Source organism: Chenopodium album, chromosome 11 (assembly GCF_948465745.1).
Source record: "Chenopodium album chromosome 11, dcCheAlbu1.1, whole genome shotgun sequence".
In the NCBI taxonomy this organism is placed as follows: Eukaryota; Viridiplantae; Streptophyta; class Magnoliopsida; order Caryophyllales; family Amaranthaceae; genus Chenopodium; species Chenopodium album.
Genome location: NC_137844.1, coordinates 57871711 through 57891734, shown reverse-complemented (window position 1 = coordinate 57891734; position 20024 = coordinate 57871711). Strand labels below are relative to the sequence as shown.

At 31.5% G+C, this 20024-nt stretch overlaps 2 protein-coding genes and 1 pseudogene across 2 annotated transcripts; 2 read left to right on the top strand and 1 right to left on the bottom strand.

Moving 5' to 3' along the window:
* Positions 1–1062: 1062 nt before the first annotated feature.
* On the bottom strand, positions 1063–5288 carry LOC145569396 (uncharacterized). The gene is made up of 4 exons (XM_081628743.1): positions 4918–5288; positions 3952–4087; positions 2120–2205; positions 1063–2039 (listed from the first exon to the last, which is right to left on the bottom strand). Exons 1-4 carry the CDS (start codon positions 5242–5244, stop codon positions 1899–1901), a joined length of 690 nt encoding a protein of 229 aa, XP_081484869.1. The 5' UTR covers positions 5245–5288; the 3' UTR covers positions 1063–1898.
* Positions 5289–12809: 7521 nt separating this feature from the next.
* Positions 12810–17594, top strand: LOC145567922 (cinnamoyl-CoA reductase-like SNL6). Its single transcript, XM_081627343.1, has 5 exons — positions 12810–13216; positions 13442–13605; positions 15804–15995; positions 16128–16462; positions 17087–17594. The coding sequence occupies exons 1-5, from the start codon at positions 13084–13086 to the stop codon at positions 17178–17180; spliced, it is 918 nt and encodes a 305-aa protein (XP_081483469.1). The 5' UTR covers positions 12810–13083; the 3' UTR covers positions 17181–17594.
* Positions 17595–18593: 999 nt separating this feature from the next.
* Positions 18594–19487, top strand: LOC145566978 (RING-H2 finger protein ATL29 pseudogene; annotated as a pseudogene).
* The last annotated feature ends 537 nt before the right edge of the window (positions 19488–20024 follow it).

Genomic DNA, 20024 nt, shown 5'->3' with positions numbered 1-20024 from the left:
TTATTGTCACATACGTCTTAAGATCAGGTTAATTAGAATTAGATAGACGACCTAATACGATCAACCAAAGCCCATCAAGCAACATTGCATTAGGTTCAGCTAATCAAAACTCTGCAATGTTTATGTTGAGTGTGGACAAATGACAATGTAGTTGATTGATTAAATTTAGAAGCTGTCCAAAAACCTTACACTAGAAAGAAAGCTAATCATGCATAATTGCATACATGCTAGTCCAAACTATGTGCACTTTTATGGTTTCTATTTAGAATTCGCCACAAATAAAGATGAACCGCACAAATGGTACGATCACTGTTATATTATATCCAAACTGTGTGCTCTTTTATGGTTTCTTATTAAGGTCCCCACTTCAATCATATTTGTGCCATTACTATTGCCATTTTTAGAATTGGATTTTACCATATTCCCCAAATTGTGGGTTCTACTTGAGAGTGTTGACAACAATGGAAGTCTCATCAAATTTTAATTTTACGTTGAAATAAAAATTTGAAGGTTGCTTTCTTTGGCAAATGGTTTTCTTTCTAGTGGATTCTTGGCGTCCTTACTTCATTGAAATGGTACCAAAACTATGGTCCGATCCATTTCCCTTATGAACGTATTTAAGAAACAACACTCTCTTGCCAAGTACATCGAACATAATCAGGTAAGGTTCGACAAGTCTATTCGAGTGGATGTATACTTGTTGTCGATTTCGAATTGTACTATTGATCTATAATCAAATTTATAAAGATTTGTGACATACGCAATTACAAAGTATGATAAATAGGTTAGTCTATCAAATTGGTAAATTCACATTTGTGACGATCATATCAGGTTTAGGTAATTTTCATTAACTTTGTGTTGGATATTGATTGTTTTCTATGAGTCCCATTATCTAGTTTGATCGGGTATAGTAATTAGTAACTACTGATATTGAAATTAAAAGCATTATAATACCTATAATTATTTCCTGTTTTGGTCCATAACAAGAGTGATTTGGTAGTGTAGGTAAAAACATTAACTTAAATGACTTTATAATTACTCATAAATCAAATCAAACTAAAATAGAAAAAAATGATGAAGCATTAATCTAGCTAGAAAGTACAGGTACATCGAACCCAAAACCACTTTTGTAGTGTGCATGTGAAGACTTGGATCATGCGGTTTTTACTGAACCATAATCACATGACAAATTTCCAATCGCAAGACCGTAGACAAAATACTAAAGTATAACCTACTTTCCACAATCCCATAATTCAACCAAACAAGTTGAAAAGTTTCTTCAATCCCCAAAACAGGGTACAATAAACATGATTTATACAAAGTTGTAAGATCAACAAAAAAGATATTGCCAAGCTACCCGATTCCCAGGCATTTACGAGTCGCCCACCTGAAGAGATCAAGTATCAAAGTTACCCGATCCACATTGGAACTTGTTCAAAAGAAGAGTAGACAATCTAAAATGAGCTACTTGAAACTAGAGAAGCCTCATCAAATCAACTAAAATTGGCAGGTAAGATTAGCCGCTTCTTTCAAGAAACCCCCCTTTTTTTTTGAAAAAAAATCTTCGCAGTTTTACAACCTAATCTTCAAAACACATGTGCAGTTTATGACTTATCAGTTTTTCTCCATGAGGTTTGAAAAAACCACTCAGCTAAGTAAAGGTATAAACTTTGATATAGCTTCTTAATGTATACAAGAAACTGAAAGTTCTATTGTGCTTTGACTCTAGGTACATTTAGCTTATACTCCGTCATGTGTACAACAAAATAAGACTTACTTGTTGGGGGAAAAAGTGTATACAACACTTGGAAATCAAGAACACCTATCTCTTTTAAGTGAGGAACAAAAGTAAGAGAAAGAGAAGGAGGCGTGCCTGAGGGGAATCTCAACCTAAGATCCTATTGATTTTTCTTGAACTTCAAGTTAGAAGGTGGGCGAGGTTTCGATGATTTTTCACTGTAATCAGTAGTTCTAATGATGAATAACAGTGTTTCCACAAGCATGCCAAGAACCAAACCTAGGACGCCTCCTGCAGTACTCTGAAAATAAAAATTCAGCCGCCATTAGCAATTTCACTTCAATTATAAGCATAAATTATGTGAAATTTCCATTAACTTACCATAATAGGGTTACGGTCAAATAATGCCCTGAAGGCAATGTATCCAACAAGATAACCAGTGAACATAATGACCACGACATGTAAACCTGCAAAAAAAATGCCTGATCTTTAGCTAAGCCAAATAAAAATTGCCTGATCTTTAGCTAAACCAAATATAAACCACACAAAAGCAAGCAGGTTGCAGAAACAAAGCTTGATAGCATATAAAGCCTGAATCAGAACAAACAATACAGGAAGCATGCTCTATGTTGTTTGAAACTTCGAGTTGAATTCTAGATATATTAATGCGGAGACAGAGATTCCTTTCATTTTGGCTAAATCACATTTTCATTCAAGCTGTCATGCTAGCTTACCCAAACATTATATATGTCCACTCTCTTTTGCAGTATGAAAAATTATAGTAAAAAAATAGAGCAGGAACTTATAAAGGTAGTGATGTACAGAGAAAAGGAGTTAATTTGTACCCAAGTTAAACGAATAATCAACAGGGGTAGATTAAAGAAACGATCAAAGGGACAAGAGCCAAACAATTTCAGAGACATAAAAGAGTTAACGAGCCAAAACTCTTCCAGTTTGCAGAACAGCTGAAGGTAGTGATATTCTTAATATGCAAATGTAAGAATAAAGATCATTCTAAGAATCGAAGTAGCAATTGTTTGGGAAACAAATGATTCTTGAAATTTTAACATTGTTTGGATTCTTTGAAAATGAATCTCCAAATTTCAGATTTTGAACCCTCCCAAAAAATAAAGTTTAAAAGCAAGATGTAATGCAAATACCTTTGAAGTTGAATTTCTCACTCAAGCAGATACGAAAACATCAGTGTTCAAGACCTAAGGAGGATCTTGCCTTTAGTGGATTCTGGTTGGTCATAATCAAGACTAATCTTTACTCCGGCACGAGCACAAGAGACAAAATTGGATAACTGGTGACTGGTGTTTATAGGAAATTGCATACTGCCTGTAACTTGGAAGGAACTCTTGGACAGTGAAAAGACAAGTTGCAGAAAACAGAAAAACGACAATTCCTACAGTACACAAGATCAACTGATCAAGTATGTGCATCCAAATTGTGTCGCCACTTGTAATTCTAAAAAGCCTTGGATGGATTTCTCATTGACCATAGTAGCAAGGATGATAATGACTACCGACTAAACGAGCATGGACCAAAATGAGAAGCAGGCAGTCAGACACTTTGCAGTATGAATAAGGAGGGAAAAAAAAAGAGTAATCTTGGTAGGTATTGGAACCAGAGGGAGATTTGAATGTAAGTACAGAAAATTTTATCAATCCAGATAACGCTCAAACTTAATCCCACAAATTGTGTAAAACAACGGGGAGGGTGGTGGCCTACTGTCAAATGCTGGATCTACCAAGCCAGCGACAGTGCATCTTCTCTTTGACATAACTATTTGTTAATATGCTGAACTTCTCAAGGAAGTTATCTAGATATCAGATAATTTGTAAATCTACCAAGTGTACTATCGAGGAACTTCTCCATTAACTTGAAACCAAAATCAGTCTAATCTAGCTTTTAGTACATCATAAGATCACAAGTTCACAACAAAGCAGGGTTTGGCACTTTGGCTGTTGGCCAGAGGTCTCGACTTCACTTTAAAGAAGAACCTAACACCTTTGAAACAAATTGAAGGGGAAATCTAACCACACGACTTCACAAGAATTGCCAGAAACAATTTCTTGTAAGAAAACATAATGAACCGACATGGAATTAAAAGCACATCATAAGTTCGAGACAAATATCTAGTTATCATCAATTACAATAGATATATATTTTGCATCATGTTAAGCAAGTAAAAGTCCAAAGCCACCTACCAAATCCAAGTTGGTCCTTGTAAGTTGAAAAGGGCTCATTTGGCTCCTTCGGAGTAATATCTTTCACAAGCTCTGCATATGCTTTCCTCTCAGCTAACTCCTCTAGTTTCTTCAACCTTGCTTTCAGCTCTTCACTCTAAACATAACCAAAATCCCCAACCATTAGACACATATCTAACCAGTATAAGCTACTCGAATCAAATAGACTTGGGCACTTGGCTACACCAAGCTCTAGCCTCTAATTATTCCCGAAAACATCAAAGTATTTGTAGGGAAAATGAGGTGAAACTCAAGTACACGCATTCAAGCATCACAGCAGAAAAACCAAAACTTGTTCCAAGTACTTCAATTCCTTCATCAATTATCCAATGATCATCAAAAATTCAGAATACACTTATACACACCCTGAACTTATCACCTAAACAGAGGCCTCTAATTACTGTAAATTAATTTATATAGCTTTATCAACATCATACTCAATAACCCTAACAAATGCACCAAAACACGAATACATCAAGATACATATACCCCCCATCAATAGTGAGACAGCAATGTAGGAAGAGATAGGAATTCATCAATTATCAAAATTCATAGAAGCATGATAAACCAGAATTTTCTCTTTTTTCTTTCTGAATAATCAATATACAAACTACAAAATTAGAATTTGTTACACATTTACTTTAATAACATCAATCATAATTATAACTCAAAAACATGGAAAATACACTCAACAAACATCCAATCTAACCACATTATGAGTTTGAATAGCTCTGAATAATCATATACAATACTGCCCACAAAATGCAATTTCACTCAACAAAATTTGAAACACCCAATTTAAGTATTAGTCAATCACCATCAAAACACAAGTGCCCAGAAAATAAAAGATTGAATTGATTGCAAAATTAAAACCCAGAAAAAATTTAGCCCAAAGAATGCAATTAAGGGGAAAAGTAGAGCTGATACCTTTTCTCGAGGCTTAGGGCTGTTGAAGAGGAAAGAAGAACCGCGAAGGAGGAGAGAGAGAGAGGGTCTAGTAGTGGGGTCAGAGGCAACCCAGATGGATCTCAGACATTGATAAGGAAGAGAAGATTGAGAGGAGAGAGAAAGTGCAGATTGCCGGAGATTTTCAGGGAGATTTGACGAAGAAGTGAGGAAAGATTGTATAGTTTCTGTGTTTGATAAAATTAAACCAGTTGTTGAAGAAGAATCAGTTGTTGCTGTTGTTTTTATAGTTGAATTTGAGGAAGAAGATGAAGATGTTTGAGGTTCTGATTCAGAAATTGCAGTCATCTTTTTTCAAATTGATTTCTCTTCGATCGATCTTGTTCAGTTCTTCTTCTTCTTCAGTTGAATGTTACTAGTTTGATGGATAATGGATATGGTATTTGAGTTGCTACTTTGGATATAGCCCATAAGAAGATATGGGCCCATCTTGCAAGTAATCTTGTTGGACCATTACTCCCTAGAAAGTCCAACTGTTTTTTTTTTTTTTTTCGGGTCTGTATTTTATTACTTGCTCATTTTACATTACCAGGGCATTACTAGTCAAAGCGCGCGGAGTGGAGGAGTTAATGGATCGGTAAAGAAATATCTCTCTATTGCTTAACCTTAATTTTTGGTTTTGCAGTAAATTAACCCTATGCAAGCCATGATTCCCTTAATAATTCCCTTGAATCCCTTCTTTCTTTCTTCCCCTTTTCACCATAATTAGTTTGGTTTCCTTTCTTTCTAGTACATCTATTTCGGCACAATCATAGATTAATTTCATTAGTTTCAATGTCCTTTAAACACGATTATATGTAAGTTGTTAATTTCGACCTTCACAAAATATAGAAAAAAAAAAAACTCCCACATATAGCAACAACCTTTCATTGTCTAGTGACTAATGTTGTCATATAATAAAATCATAAACCCCATTAAATTAAATATAGAAAATTTTAAACTTTATTATTCCATTCATCATTTAATTTCTAATTAATTGATGGGTTTTTAGAATAATTACAAAATTACACTTGGGAGTAAGAAGGTAAAAAAACATTTTGAGGGGTATAGTAGTCTGTGCACTATTCATAAGAACAATCTCCCACTTTTTATAAGGTAGGGATAGGGATTTGCAAAATTTATTTGACCTACTTAAACTAATAGTACGTATTTGTGATTTATACATAAGAAAAAAATACTACCTCCACTTTTTTTTTTTTTTTTTGCAACTTTATGACATTATTTGAGAGATATAAAATATTCCAAAGTTGTAACTAAAAAAAATCGGAGGTAGTAGTTTTGTGGGTGCTTGTTGAAATTATCTCAAGAAATAGATTATTAATTTTCATTTCAATTGTTATAAATTACAAGCTATGAGACACACGCTACGCGTGTATAATATAGGAAGTTGTTATTTTACTCATAAAATTGTTATTATAGATTTTTTTTTGAAAATCAATACTTACGTAAACTTTACATTTAAGAATGAAAAAAAAAATGTCAATAGCACATCTACTCCACTTTGTGTACCTCAATTAACCTTATAAAATATTGTTGCTTGTTGAGTTTTTTTATATAAAAGATTGAAAACTATAGATTAAACATCTACGATAATAGTACGTATATAGATTAAATAGATGTATAATTTTTCCTTTTATTTTTTTAAGAATTGTTATGTTTTTTTTTTTTTTTTTTTTTTTTTTTTTTTTGGTAACATAGATGAATGTGGTATATGTTGCCTATATTAGATTTTTTTTGAGGGAACTATATTGGTATTAATTTTCTTAGTTTAATAAAATTATGATATAGTTATCTTTTAACAAAGTTTAACATGGTTTTTTTAATTAAAAAAAAAAAAAGTAAACGTGGTTTGTGTGTAGGATATTTTTATTTTATTTTTATTTTTTTTTATGAAAAATAGATAATTTTGGTTTGTTGTTAGTGATAGTAATTCTGGTTTGTGGGTAGTTAGTTTTTTTTATTTTATTTAAAAGATTTTTTTTTTGTGAGTAGTTATGATTTTTTTTTAATTAATTTGTGAATAAGTAATTTTGTAAATTGAGAAGGGCATTTTGGGGAAAGACATATTTATCACCCAAAAGACCCTTTCTCTTTATATAGTAGTATAGATAAGAGATTGTGTATATACACCCGGGTTTACGGTACACCCAAGGGTATTTGTTTGTTCATTTAATGATAAAATGTGCAATATTCATCAAAACGAGCAAAAAATAAATACTCTTGGGTGCACCGTGCACCCGAATATATAAAACAATTTCTACTGCACTTATGGATAATTAAAGATATTATTGATCAAAGATTTACATCACCGTACGTGCTCATGAAAAATGAAGCAAGTATTAAAACACGGGGGAAGTATTAAACAAACAAATGACTTCACCATAACTTAAGCTACTATTGAAGTTCATGATCTCTTAATATTTTACTTGAAAGAGGAGTGTGATTTGATCTCGTGATCTTTTTATTACGTTGACTCATGTGATGGTTGAATTTCAAGGCCTTTTTTAATTTTTTATTATTATTATTATTATTATTATTATTATTATTATATTTTATTATTTTATTTTTTTATTTTTATTATTAGTATAGAGTAAAATGATTTTTATTCTTTGTTAATACAAATTTACTGAATTTAAGGAGGAGGAAATAAGTAAATATAAGATTGAAGATAGTCAAATTTCTTTCGATATAAACAACAAAATAAATTATAAACCTAGTAAGAGGAGACCGAGCAAGGGAAGTGTGGTTGGTAAGGTTATTTATTTTTTTATTTTTTTATTAGATAAGTCAATTACTTCATGATATCATTTGAGTGATCTAATATTCTAACACTAAGCTAATGCATTAACAATAATGTTAATATTTCATTAAAAAAAAGGGTATTGGTAAAAAAAATAAAAAAGTTGGCCCTAGTCTAGGCAGATCTGAACTTTTGCATTTTTTTTAATCTCTTTTTCGATTTCGTTATCAATTGACTTGTTTATTCACAATAATTTACCGAGAAACAACCTATTAAACACACAAATGACAACTCGGTCATAGGGAGAGATGAAGGACGAAAGACAAATTGTATTCATATTGCATAGATTTATTGAATTTAAAAAACAATAAGTGACTTAAACTAAATAAAGGGTTGAAATTTCGACATAGAAAAACAAAATAAATTGTAAACCTAGTAAGAGGCTGGAGACTAATACGTTAATAGTGTGTTTGGATTGAAGAAAATGGAGGAAAGGGAGTTTCTTTCATTTGGATAAAAATTTAGGGATAAAGCGAATTGGAGGAAAGAGAAATTAAAGGACTAAATTCTAATAAAATAATCCCTTTACGTGGAGATATTTGGAAGGAAAACTAATCCTTCTTCCTTTCCCTTCCTTCCCCTTTCACCCCCCCCCCCCCCCCCCAATATTACCCAAATAAATTGTAAATGGTTGGTAAGGTTCTATATTTATTTTGTAAGTCAATTACTTCATGATATCATTTGATTGATTTAATATGCTAGCAATCTTAGCACTACACACTACAATGTTAAAAATTTCAGTCAAAATAAATTTGGAATTAAGTATAAGTATAATCTCAAAATATTATATTATTATTTATAATTCCATGCACTCCATACATAAATAAATATGATCCACGATATATTACACGTACTTTGATGTCCCGTGTAAACAAAATGTTGCATGACACAAACTAGTAAAATTTTGGAAAATTTGCCAATTACTACCGCGTATTAATGCGTATTTGAAAATTACTACCGCGAAATAAAAAATTTGTGACTTACTACCGTAAAAACTTCAAAAAATTTGCGATTACTACCAATCTCCATTTTAAGTCGTTTATGACGTCACTAACCCACGTTAAACCCATGGTTAACCTATTTAACCACCTAAAAATAAAAGAAAAATAAAAAAAGGTCTAACTCATGGTTAACCCCCCCAACTAACATAACTAAACCTCACTCTTTTCCCCCAATTTAGAAAACTGAGCAACTTAGAAATTTCTCCAAATTGCTGCTCTTTCTCAAAATTGAAGACTAATACCTCGAAGGTGTCCTCAAATCGATTCAGGTAAATTCTCAATTTGTTTAATTTCGCTCCCAAACTGTTGTTTAATTGTGTTAGAATTCTAGGGTTTAACGACATTTCTGGAATTCGCAATTTAGGGTTTTGGAGTGCAATTTTGATTGACAAATTTAGGGGTATTGTATACTTCTTTAAATTAAACTAAGATTTAAAGATAATAAGTGATAAAAGTTTGTGTTTTTGTTGTTGACTCAACATGGAGATATTTAGGGGGGCAAGGTGGAAGGGTTGGAAATGCAAATGTGGGTTGAACACTTCAATTATGAAGTCCTGGACCAAAGAAAACCCTGGTAGGAGGTTTGTAGCTTGTCCAGACTTTGATGCGGACAACAATACAAGAGGCTGCAAATATTTTGTGTGGTATGAGAGAGAAAGAGGAGGGAAATTGAATTGGGTAGTTGGGGGGGGGGGGGTTAACCATGGGTTAGGCCTTTTTTTATTTTTCTTTTATTTTTAGGTGGTTAAATAGGTTAACCATGGGTTTAACATGGGTTAGTGACGTCATAAACGATTTAAAATGGAGATTGGTAGTAATCGCAAATTTTTTGAAGTTTTACGGTAGTAAGTCACAAGTTTTTTATTTCGCGGTAGTAATTTTCAAATACGCATTAATACGCGGTAGTAATTGACAAATTTTCCTAAAATTTTAAACAATCAAGGGAATGAATGAATGATACACTATACATAGCTGTCTACGTTGATGTTGCTAGTGAAAATATGATTAAACCAAATTCATATGTTTGCAATAATACGAATAATATTTACAATCGTGCCAAAATTGATAAATGGGTATGGGACTTTGGGGAAAGACCGAGTGATAATTCAGTAAAAGACGGCACTAAAAAATTTCAAAACCTTTCCGGAAAAAAAAAAAAAATAAATAAAGTCAGAAACCTGCAAAACAATGCAGATCGAGTCATATACTATCATACTGATGCACTAGTCGTGGTAAAAAGACAAACAGCAGAAGTCAATGTTGACCAAAACCTTCAAATATCCAAAATTCTTACATTTATGTAAGTACTTTATTAATTTAATACTTTAATGCACATCAGAGGCATAACGTTCAATATTAAACAGCTATGAATATTATTAGTGTAATATGAAGGGTTGGTGATGAGGTTGATATTTAAGCATACTTTTGATGGACAAAACTAAAGCATAATAAAGACTTATTTAAGATTAAAATCGTTAAATTAAGGTCCTGTTCTTTTAAACTAATGCGGTCTGATCTGTTGAGTATAAATAAACTGCTTTGCTGACACCTACTCTCCTATGCTTTACTCAAAAGCTCAAAAAACAGAGCCTAAAATAACTATCAATTTATATACTTTATTTGTCTTTTGATTAAGGTATTGAGGTGGTATATCCGATCCATATATAATATATAGTTTGAGTTGAAATCTCATCTATTTCTTTGCCTTTTGTGATTTAATTGATCACATTACACACAAAAAGAATAGAAAATGATATACAAGCATATAACAAGGTAAAGAAAACGATTAATTAATTTCAGCTTTTTCTATGACGACATAATACCAAATGCTCTTAATCTTAAGAAAATGTGTAAGCTATCTTAACAAAAAAAACCAAGAAAAAATGACTTCATGAATGACGAATATAATCTAAATCATACGACTACTATTTTTTTTTTTTTTTTTTTTTTTTTTTTTTTTGATGTGATGACTAAATTAATGATGTCAAGAAGTTATAGCACTTACCAAAATAGAAGGAGATCTAAATACAAAGGGCAATAACATAAGCCAGCTATAGTTCTGTTGTCCGTAAAATAAAAGCTAAGAGAGTAATTTAAGAGAAGAAGGTGTGTATCTTTAAATTGGTAGGCAATAATGGCCAGCTCACTGCAATAAATTGCATCATTTGTTATGCTCCTGTTATCCCTCCCACGGAACTAACCAACCCCCCTTTACCAAACTACATACCCTTGTTGTTGTAGACTCGTAGTTGTACACTTGTACGTAGGCCTTGTTACTTTGTGTGCCACACGTACCTTGTGGTTGTCATCGACCGATCATTGGTTCTAAATTTATTAGATCGGCAACTGATATTGAATTGTCCGGAGTAGTAATAAAAGATGAACAGGAATTCTCTTCGGATATTTTTATAAAAGAAATGGTTTAATACCGTGTTAACTTTAAGTCATGATCGGAGAAAAAAAAATTCTAATGCATTACACAAGTGTACTAATATTATTCTTTTCTATGACCTTTATACAAAATGATGAGATATTCATATGGACATATGAGACATTAGATATTCATGACAAGATAATTTCCTTTTTTTTTTTTCTTTGCGTAGGTAAAAGAGGACTAGGATTAAAATCTATACAAATATCGAAGATGAAAGAAATTAAAAATCTTTAACCATGCATTTAGTACAAAGAGAGTTTGAGTACAAAATGTTGCAAACAATTTATCATTTTAAAAAGAATTAGCAATTTGCGACATTCTACCTACCTCATATCCATCCATAATTATTTAGTTAGCTAGGTCTCAATCTTTTGATTATTTTGTCAACAATTCTAATCAACTATTAATGCCCTCTTGGTCCCATACAACCCCGTTACCTTACCCAAGCTGGCTAATCAATCAAGCCCCACATCGTACCCCTTCAATAGCCACTAGCTTAGCAAGAAAGCACAACGACTCGGACAACTAAGTGAAGGCTAGTAGATATGTTAGTTCTACCTCGTAACATTAATACGATTCATACTCCGTTATACTTCGTATCATTTAAGTGTCATTTAAGACTATACATACCAAATTATAAAGTTCTTAATTAATTAGTTATTGCACTATTATTGATATTAAAAATGACAAATGTTATTGGTTGTCAGTCTGTTACACTATCACTTCAAACATGTAACACCTTCGCTTGTAATGATGCATTGATATTATAAGTAGCAGTATGACAAATAATTAAAGATGTTAAAACTTACGAAGTACGGTTTATCAATTAAATGCTCAAATAATATTTAGTTTTTGTTTTTTTTAAATGCCCTAGATTTATATTTGCACTATTCACATATACCACATAATTTGCTAATTAATGTTTGTGTTGTATGTATATAAGAATAAATATTGTTGCTACTGTCTCAATGTATAACACATTATAGCCAATTAATATATAAGAGTATATATTGTTAGTACTTGTTAGAATCGTGTCATATTGTCAACTAAGATATAATCGGTTAAGATTTCATATTGACTAATATGTCGATTAAACATATAGACACTTACAAAAATAAAACGGAGTATAAACTACCGAACACACTTAAGACACATCTCGAATTATTACAGCATACATACAACACATATCCGGCCTTCAATTCACAAAACGGTCCCTACACAAACATTGAAATAAACATAGAAGGCTTGGTTTAGTTTGGTTTCTTGCAAATGAGGCTCCTTTGACAAACACACGTTTCTACCAAACTTCTACATCCCAAAATTAGCTTAACTCCTATAACAATATACTTCATTTTAATTATTTATTTAATAACTTCCCCCTTTCCCAACTTCCATCCACCTTATTTCTCTTCATCTAATCTTCTTCTCCTAATTAGTCATGTACGTTGACTAATTAAACAGTAATTAAATTTTATAACATTTATTTCCTTCACATCATCTCCCTTTCTCCCTTCTAACAACCACCTCCTTCGCCACTACTTAATATTATTATCACAACCCACACTCTTTGAATGCCAGCTCTCCCTTTCTTCTCCTTCCATATCTTCATACTTTATATTTATATATATATACACACACAAACATAGCCTATCTTTCATGTTGAACCAACTTCTGTAATTCCACACTATTTTTTATTATTTATATTTATACTCTAAGTTTTGGAGCTATATATATACACAAACTCACACAAACATAAATATATACACACACACACATAAACCCTCTCTTTTCCTAGCTATATTTAACCAACATACAAAAAAGTTATTAACAATCCTTAAATCTTTTTTTTTTTTTTTTATTCTATCTAATTATCTGATTATTACTCAAATATTATGGCGCCTGCATCGTTTATTCCGATTTCGAACACGGTGTGTGTTATGGATGCTTCTGGTTCCCTTGGTTCTAGTCTTGTAAGGCGGCTTCTTCAACGTGGTTACATTGTTCATGCTGCTGTTCAACCCCATGGTATTTGTTAATTACATTGATTAGCTCGCTATAATGTATTATACTTTACATTTATACTCCCTCTGTCTTTAGACGTTGTTCCTACTTCGATAGAGCTAGACTATGTCACAAAAAAAGTCGAAGTAGGAACAACTTAATTGTAGTAACGAAGATATTAATTAACCTGTGTTAATTGTATATTTTGGTTGGTTCATTATTGATTATATATTGTTAAATTTTATATAGGTGAATTGAAAGGATTGAAGGGGTTGAGTAATGATCATGGAAATGAAAAGTTGAAGATTTATGATTGTGATCTTTTTGATTATCATAGTATTCTTGATGCTTTGAAGGGTTGCTCTGCTTTGTTCTACAGTTTTGAACTTCCATACGATCAGCCTGTCTATGATGTAAGTTGACTATTCCTCGTTTTCTATGTATTTTTATTTTCATTTCAAGATTTTTCTATACCCTATTATATTTTTCATAGTATATGGTTTAGATATATAATACCTTGGTTTTTAAGTACTTCGTATAAAATAGCTAGAAAACATAAAGATTTAGATTACGGGTTAATTTTTAAGGGAATTTTGGTATATAAATTATAATTATCCTTGATTTTTTAAAATTTATATCTCCACTCCCATCATGACGTCACTCATATCATGCAATAATATCCAAGGGCCGATAAACTTATGGATTGTGGGGTCAAATGTTTAGAAATTCCATATTATAGACTTCGAATTTTAGATTTTGAACGCAAATATTGACGTATTGACTTTTTAAAATCAATCAAACATGTATTGACCCTACCATGCACATATATAAGTAAATTTTTTTTTTTTTTTTAAATGGATATATAAGTAATCTCTAAATTAGCTACTAGTGTCCATAGTTCCTTTACTTTCATACAATTATTATCTTTCTTTGTAGTTAGTCAAGGTAATAGTTCAAATTTTAACTTACTAGAAATTTAAAGGCTAAGTGGCCAATTGCTTTGAAGTGTTCAAAAATCGAAAAAAAAAAGTAACTTTAGTACTATCTAAGAACAGAGGAAGTTACTATCTAAGAACAAAGGAAGTGATACAAAATTCATCCTAATACATTAAATATCTCCTAAAATACGAATGGAAAGCTTGGAAGAGAGTTGCAACTTGCAAGTAACTCGATTCGGATGGTAGCCTAAATAAATGAGCAAAAGAGAAATGAAAGTATACCTCAATCACATGTATTATACATTTATAGTCATATAGTGACTATAGTCTAATACGAAGTAATTAATAGTCCAATGTTGGAGCAAAATTTGAAACCTTTTATGAAAAAGGCAATTACAGCTACAAAGCCGATGAATTATGTAAGAGGGAACAATAAATTTGATACAACCATATTATATGCCTTTCCACATCATTGCATGTGTATTCAATTATTAATACGGGGTATATCATATACTATACGTATTCATATCATATGAATATATGATCATCCAATCAAATGATTCAATTCTATTTTTTTTTTGGTACAAATATCTTACCTAGCTTTTGCATGTGATTAAACACTGCACCAAACTTACTTGTTTAGAGTGCATGGTTTTGCAACCTTTAATTTATTTCATTGATGAAAGGCTGAAAGCTACTGGATTCATTGAATAATTTACCATGAAAGAGATGGTTATCAAGAATACAATTCTATTTATATCGTTTCCAAGTTTTTGCCCCTTTTATTGTCAAATTTTGATCGATATGTGCAAGTAGACAATTACATATGACTCCGCGTGTAAATAATAACAAAAGTATATTGGTCAATTCTTGATTATTTTTATATTTTATGTACAATACTTGTACTATTTTTATAGTCATTGAATCAAATTGGTATAAATTTTAACACTCTTCTATTTTACATACTATTGGTAGCAACCCTTAGGGTCACCCAAACATTTTCCATGTCGAACAATGGTACTCTTTTCGTCCCTAAATTACATTCCTATTTCTTTCTATTATGTGAGGAATAAATGCTAAAAGTAGGAATGTAATTTAGGGACGAAGGGAGTAACAAATACAGAGTAATTATTCAATCAATGTTTTGGATGAAAAGACCAAATTAATTGTCATGCACTTCAAAATTCATTGTCTACATGCAATTCAAGCAAACATTTAATAAGAAAGTGTAAATTTAAGTGCTCAACTTTTAGTTAAGGTGATTGTCGTTTTGATGGTGCCCAAGTGCAGTTAATATACGAAATATGACATTTAATGCGGAAATACATGCATGGTTTTGCAACAAATTGTGGAATTTTAGGAAATAACAAGGATAACAAGATTTTAAATTTTTATGTCAGCCATAATTGTGGATCAAAATTCAGCCATTTGTCCATGTTATTAATTTCAAAATGAATGGTCCTCTTCGGTGGGCTTTTTCTGTTTGGGAAGAAAATGTCTAATTCTATAATACTGGTCAACGCTTCAGAAATCTTAGGACTACTAATTCAAAGTCACTCAATTGCTGTTTATTAAAGTTTAACTTTTGATCATTAAACTAGTTTCCTTGTAACAAAATTCAATTGTGACGAATTTGACAGTACTAAATTTAACATACTACTATTATGATTCAGGAGTATACAGTGGACACAGAGGTGAGAGCCGCACAAAACGTATTAGAGGCTTGTGCACAGTTAGACACTATTGACAAAGTAGTTTTCACATCATCGGCTGCCACCATTCTTTGGAGAGAAGATCGTCAATCAATGTTATCAGATCTTGACGAGAGACATTGGAGCGATGTAAGCTTTTGTCGTAAATTTAAGGTAAGAATATGTTACACTCATCTAGATTTTAAGAATATTCAAGGTCAAATAGCAATATAATGGAGTACTAAAGTCTTTAAAAAAAAAAAAATTGGAGTATTAAAGTCATTTGAATTTTGTTCTTGTTTTTAGTTGTGGCATGCATTATCAAAGACTTTAGCGGAGAAGAGTGCATGGGCGTTGGCAATGGACCGTGGAATTAGCATGGTAACAATCAACGCTGGTTTGTTGGTGGGGCCCGATCTTACCATTAGACACCCTTACTTAAAAGGAGCGGCTGAGATGTACCAAGATGGAGTACTTGTGACCGTTGATTTGAGCTTCTTGGTGGATGCTCATGTTCATGTCTTTGAAGATATTTCCACTTATGGACGCTACTTATGCTTTAATCATGTCATTAATCGCCCCGAAAATGCGATTAAGCTTGCTAAGATCTTGTTGCCCTCAACACCCGTACATGCCCAAAGGTATAAAATCTATCTAAAATAGCATTATTAAACTTTTCTTTTTGTCACGTTAATACAGAGTATCATCATATAAGAAAACTAATGCATGCCAAAATTTGAGACTTAGGATCGAGTTAACAATAACAACAGAAAAGTCAATACCATTGATTTAATTGTATGTATAAGTAGATTAATAATGCATGCCAATATTCATGATTTGGACATGCAACATTACAATTAAGAATGATGTTAATTTAACTATATAAATGAGATTGACTAGAAACATAATGATTTGAAAGGAATATTGAGGAATTCTTAACACATGAATGAATTGAAGTACATACCATACATTGAACTCCCATTATATCTAGGTATGTAGACTTTTTCCATTACTTTCATTGTTGAGTAAGAGTACAATCACATTTAATATTAGTTAATCATCCATATAAAATTGATATTTCAATCATATTTAATATCATCGTGACTCTCATAATAAGTCATTATGTTATATATTTTTCAATATCTCAAATCTCTGACACATTACTATTTTTGTAGAGGTGACTATTTTCTTCTTTAACATTGATATTGGCAAATAGTAGTAGTTTAATTATCTAACCTGAATTTCTCATGTTGATGTGTGTATAGTTTCCAAGACGACGTTAAAATGATTCAACAGAAGATTAGCAATGAGAAGTTGAAGAAATCAATCGTGGAATTCGAATCTCATCCTATTGATTAAGATCAGAATCAACTTATATAGTTTCGAATTAATTAATCAAACTTCCTAATATAGAAGGTCTTTTGGCAACTTAGATTAATTATCTTCAAGATTAATCAAAGCGCAAGCTACTCCATTTTTTTCACACAACTAGGGAGTACAAATAAGTGGTCCTATGTTGTAAATAAAAATAAAATCTATACATATATATAGATAAGTTAAAGCAACGTCGCGATGATACGTACATCACTTAATAATTATAGGTCTTCTTAGTACTTGTAGAGTTTAAGTTTTAGCACTTAATTTTAATATGATATAACACCAATTACATTATATTAGATCCATATGGTAGTATTATACATGTATTATTACGTTTATGTAAGCTTAGTCGTTGTTATGAAACATTATATTATCAATTTATCAAACGTTTAATTCTTTGTTCAAGAGTACATTATGGAATCTAAATACAAATTACTTTGTTATTATGCTCAATTAACAACAATTCCTTCGGTCTAATAAGTCAAGCCAAAATGGAGAATTAAATGTTAGTTAAACATATAACTTCATCTGATTCAAAAATAAATATATGAATTATTTGACTTTTATGGTTTTCTCTGTTCTGATCTTAATGCATTAGTTTGACCTTCATTATCATTGATTGTGTACATTTGTCTAATTTTTTAAAGGACAATATATTAAAATTGATCATATTAAAATAATTCAAACAAAATCACAAGCCATTAGCTTGATTGACTATGTATTTTTAATGTACAACTAAGAATTTATGCTCAAAATAAAAGCTTTAACCTCTAAAGAGAAATTATACAACTTTTCTAAATTAGAGGAATTATGTAGCAATCCCATTTTCCCATATAGTTGGTTACTTTTTCCTTTTTATTTTTTTATTAACTTTTTCCTTTTCTAAATCAAATATAGTAAATGTATTCTATAAGTAGAAATAACTTGTAATACTTTTGTAACAACTTTGAGGAAATTGAATTATTTCAAGTGATAGACTTAACTCTTACACCAAACTCTTTATTAACCACTAATCTCTTAATAAAAATGTCATTATTTTCATGTATTATAAATTAAACCTCTTCAACAAATTTCCTACTTCTTCTCACAAGGACTCGCTCAACACTAATGGTAGGTAATACTTCTTACACACTTCAACTTCGATTACATGTCAAACCTTTATTTAAGGAACCCATGTACTAAGCTCATGCATATTTGCTCTTAAAGTTCTCCTCTTTTTTCTCAAAACAACCCTCACAAAATAGTCTCACACAAGAAGAAAAAAAATAAAATTTCAATCAAGTGTAGAACATGGTTGTTTAATTTCCTAAATCAAAAAAATTCAAATGCAAAAAGTTGAGGCCGGAGTAATAAATTTCCGGCCAATAATCAAACCCTTTGATCATCAATACGCCGATGTCGACGTCGGATGCGCCTATTCCCGAACCACCATTTCCTCAAGACCCTACTCCACCCGTTACACTCGTGTTAACCATACTTCTATTAGTCATGTTTTTTGTAGGTTTCTTTTCTATATATTTTTGTAGATGTTTTCTTGAAAATATAGTTAATTCTTTGAATAATAGGCAAACTCCTAGTGGAACTCCTATTAATCCAACTAGCCTTACTCCTCCTGGCCTAGACTCAAGCATTGTAAACTCATTTCCAATATTTACATATTCAAGTGTTAAAGATTATCGACGTGACAAGTTCGGCCTTGAATGTGCTATATGCTTGTGCGAGTTTGATGATAATGATGTCCTTAGACTCTTGACGACATGTTGCCATGTCTTCCATCAAGAGTGTATCGATTTGTGGTTCAAGTCTCATAAATCATGTCCGGTTTGTCGGAGAAACCTTGATGCCTTAGACACGAGGCAATCACCCGAGAGGCTTCCCAACATTGAGAGTACAAGAACTAGTACCGGAAACAATAATGTAGATGAAATCGTTGATGGAAATGATCCTAGAGATAATGATGACGCGATTAGCATTGTGATTAAGGAGGATGAGCCTATTGATGAAGGGATATTGTTGGATTGTAAAGGAAATGGAGAAGTTCCGTTCATAAGTGAAAAGTTTCCAAGATCACATTCTACCGGACATTCAATATTTAGGAATAGGACTAAAGAGGATGACTATAAATATACGTTAAGATTACCAAAGCATATCAAAGAAACCATCACGAACAGGCAGCATATTGTCACGTTAAGTTGTACTGCAATTGGAGATTGTACAAGCACACCACCAAGAAAGCATGAAGTTTTTGGAGAAATTTCTGATTTTGCACAAGTAGCTAACAACGTATAACAATCTATTTTTTCTACACCATTCGATTTACCTCCTTTTCTTCATGATTCATCACAACAGCAATTCTAGGGCTTGTTTGGCATCATTTTTGGTTTTCAATTTCCTGTTTTTTTGAAAACCAAAAACAGGAAACAAGAAAAAGGTGTTTCCACTTTTCTGTTGTCAGTTTTCAAAATTATCATGATTTTAATAAATTTTAATAATTTTTGATTCATTATGGGGCATATATCATAAACTTTTAAAAAACAAAAAACCAAAAAACAGAAAACCACAGCAATGCCAAACGAACCCCTATTTATATTTTTTTTGGGTCTAATTCTGAATTTTGGCCACTTAATTAGTTTAGGAATGTAGGTTTAGACTATTTGTATTATCAATTATATCAATTGTGTAGAAGATTTGCATGTTTTGCTACATAAAATAGCAATATATGTCACACAGAAATACAAAGTATTACATTTTTAAAAATTTGGGATATCTTTTTAAAAATATTGTATATTGTACTCATATATGTACTCTGCATTTCTCATTGTTATA

Coding starts and splice junctions, on each gene's coding strand:
- LOC145569396 (XM_081628743.1), bottom strand. CDS start 5,244: ATGACTGCAATTTCTGAATCAGAACCTCAAACATCTTCATCTTCTTCC. Junction 4,088..4,917: donor GCCCTAAGCCTCGAGAAAAG/GTATCAGCTCTA, acceptor GGTTATGTTTAG/AGTGAAGAGCTGAAAGCAAG. Junction 2,206..3,951: donor CAAGGACCAACTTGGATTTG/GTAGGTGGCTTT, acceptor TTTTTTTTGCAG/GTTTACATGTCGTGGTCATT.
- LOC145567922 (XM_081627343.1), top strand. CDS start 13,084: ATGGCGCCTGCATCGTTTATTCCGATTTCGAACACGGTGTGTGTTATG. Junction 13,217..13,441: donor TGCTGCTGTTCAACCCCATG/GTATTTGTTAAT, acceptor AATTTTATATAG/GTGAATTGAAAGGATTGAAG. Junction 15,996..16,127: donor GCTTTTGTCGTAAATTTAAG/GTAAGAATATGT, acceptor TCTTGTTTTTAG/TTGTGGCATGCATTATCAAA.